A 1,797-nucleotide genomic window follows, 5' to 3' on the forward strand; every position below is an offset into this window, starting at 1 on the left:
ATAAAAGGCCCTCCATGTCAAAAGCAGACAAGTGGGCACTCTAATTTCCTCATCATAGATTTTTCTACCCCAAGTTCACTCCTCCTGAAGAGTCAAGTCATTGTTCCTGATATGAGAGATGATATCTGAACACTGGACAACCCTCTTGCTCAAACTAAAAGCTCCACCTTTCTGATGAACATAAAAGTATTCCCAGTGGGTTCAAATTATTCAACAAGGAGATTATCCGCGCCTACAATACTCTTCACAGCCAACATCAAATTGATAGTTATCAAGAACACTCTCTGAACTCTTAATTATATCTTAGATACAACTTCTGGATTCCCCTCTCATATCTAACATCTCACTTACCCATCGCTCTATAAATCATTTTCTTTCTAGTAACATCCACTTCAAGGTCTTTTCGTTTAATTTATTATAACATCTGCACACATCTGTCCCAAGTGATTATTAATCAAAACATGCAATATGCAAATCATCAAAAGAGTTAAATGTGTCAATATCAGTCTGCAATGGTGTCTCCAGTAACATAATCATTTCTGCAGCTTCTTCGCAAGTGATAGCTTGCTGCTGATCCTCCGCAGGGATCCCATCACCTCCTTGTTCCTCAGAGTGTAGATCAGTGGGTTTAGCATTGGTGTAATGGCACTATAAAACAGAGCCAGTAGTTTGTCCACCTCCAGAGAATAGCTGGCCTTAGGTCGCAAGTACATGAATGAGGCAGTACCATAGAAAAGGCTGACAGACGTCAGGTGGGAAGCACAGGTGGAAAAGGCACGACGCTGACCCTCAACAGAACGCATCTTCAGCACAGTGGAGGCCACACGGGCATAGGAGGCGAGGGTGAGTAGAAAGGGGGTGAGCAGAATGACCACGCAGATAACAAAGGTTGTAACTTCATTAGCAGATGTATCCGCACATGCCAACTCCAGGACAGGTGGAATGTCACAGAAGAAGTGGTTGATGATGTTGGGTCCACAAAATGGCAAGGTAAAGATAAATGATGTGTTGCCTAAGGAGAGCAGTGTACCACTGGCCCAACATCCAGCAGCCAGACCCTGGCACAGTCTCTTGTTCATAATAATATGGTAGTGCAAGGGGTGACATATGGCTGTGTACCTGTCGTACGCCATTACAGCCAGGAGGAAACATTTGGTTGTGCCAAAGGAGAGTAAAAAGTACATTTGAGTGGCACAGCCAATGAACGAGATCCTCTTGTCCTCGGCCAAAAGGTTGGTCAGCATCTTGGGCACTGTGACTGATGAATAGCAGATCTCCAGAAATGACAGGTTGCGGAGGAAGAAATACATTGGGGTGTGTAGGCTGGGGTCTACATGCAGGACTAACATCACAGTGGCATTTCCTATTATAGTGATGAGGTAGACAATTGAAAAGATGATGAACAGTAGGAAGCGGATCTCAGGGGAACCAGTAAAGCCTAAGATGATAAATTCTGACACGGAGCTCTGGTTCACATGCCCCATTGGTCTGGCGTTGGTATTGCTGTTAGACAGATAGATTTGTTGGAGGAAATCAATCACTCACCAGCAGAAATATGTAAATGGTGTGGCTCACACTGCTTATGCCAGGATCTCTCAAAATCAGTGTGGAAAGGATGCTACTTCCACAAATTCCTCAAATTTATACATACTCCATGTTAGAAAGGCGAGGCCGGGACCAACACGCCACCTATCAGTCTCCACACTAAGGGCTTCATTTAGCAGCCAACATTTCAGGTGGCAACCCTGCTGGCCACCCAGATTTAGAGTTTACAATCTGTTTGGATTTTTGACGATG

At 44.4% G+C, this 1,797-nt stretch overlaps 1 protein-coding gene across 1 annotated transcript; it reads right to left on the reverse strand.

Annotated features, from left to right (window-relative positions):
• Positions 1–533: 533 nt before the first annotated feature.
• LOC144783884 (olfactory receptor 10A7-like) lies at positions 534–1,484 on the reverse strand. The gene has a single exon (XM_078662627.1). It carries the CDS (start codon positions 1,482–1,484, stop codon positions 534–536), a length of 951 nt encoding a protein of 316 aa, XP_078518753.1.
• Between the last annotated feature and the right edge of the window lie 313 nt (positions 1,485–1,797).

Source organism: Lissotriton helveticus, chromosome 10, assembly GCF_964261635.1.
Source record: "Lissotriton helveticus chromosome 10, aLisHel1.1, whole genome shotgun sequence".
In the NCBI taxonomy this organism is placed as follows: domain Eukaryota; kingdom Metazoa; phylum Chordata; class Amphibia; order Caudata; family Salamandridae; genus Lissotriton; species Lissotriton helveticus.

What these genes read in the sequence shown, in the direction of transcription:
- LOC144783884 (XM_078662627.1), bottom strand. Translation starts at nt 1,484, where the DNA reads ATGGGGCATGTGAACCAGAGCTCCGTGTCAGAATTTATCATCTTAGGC.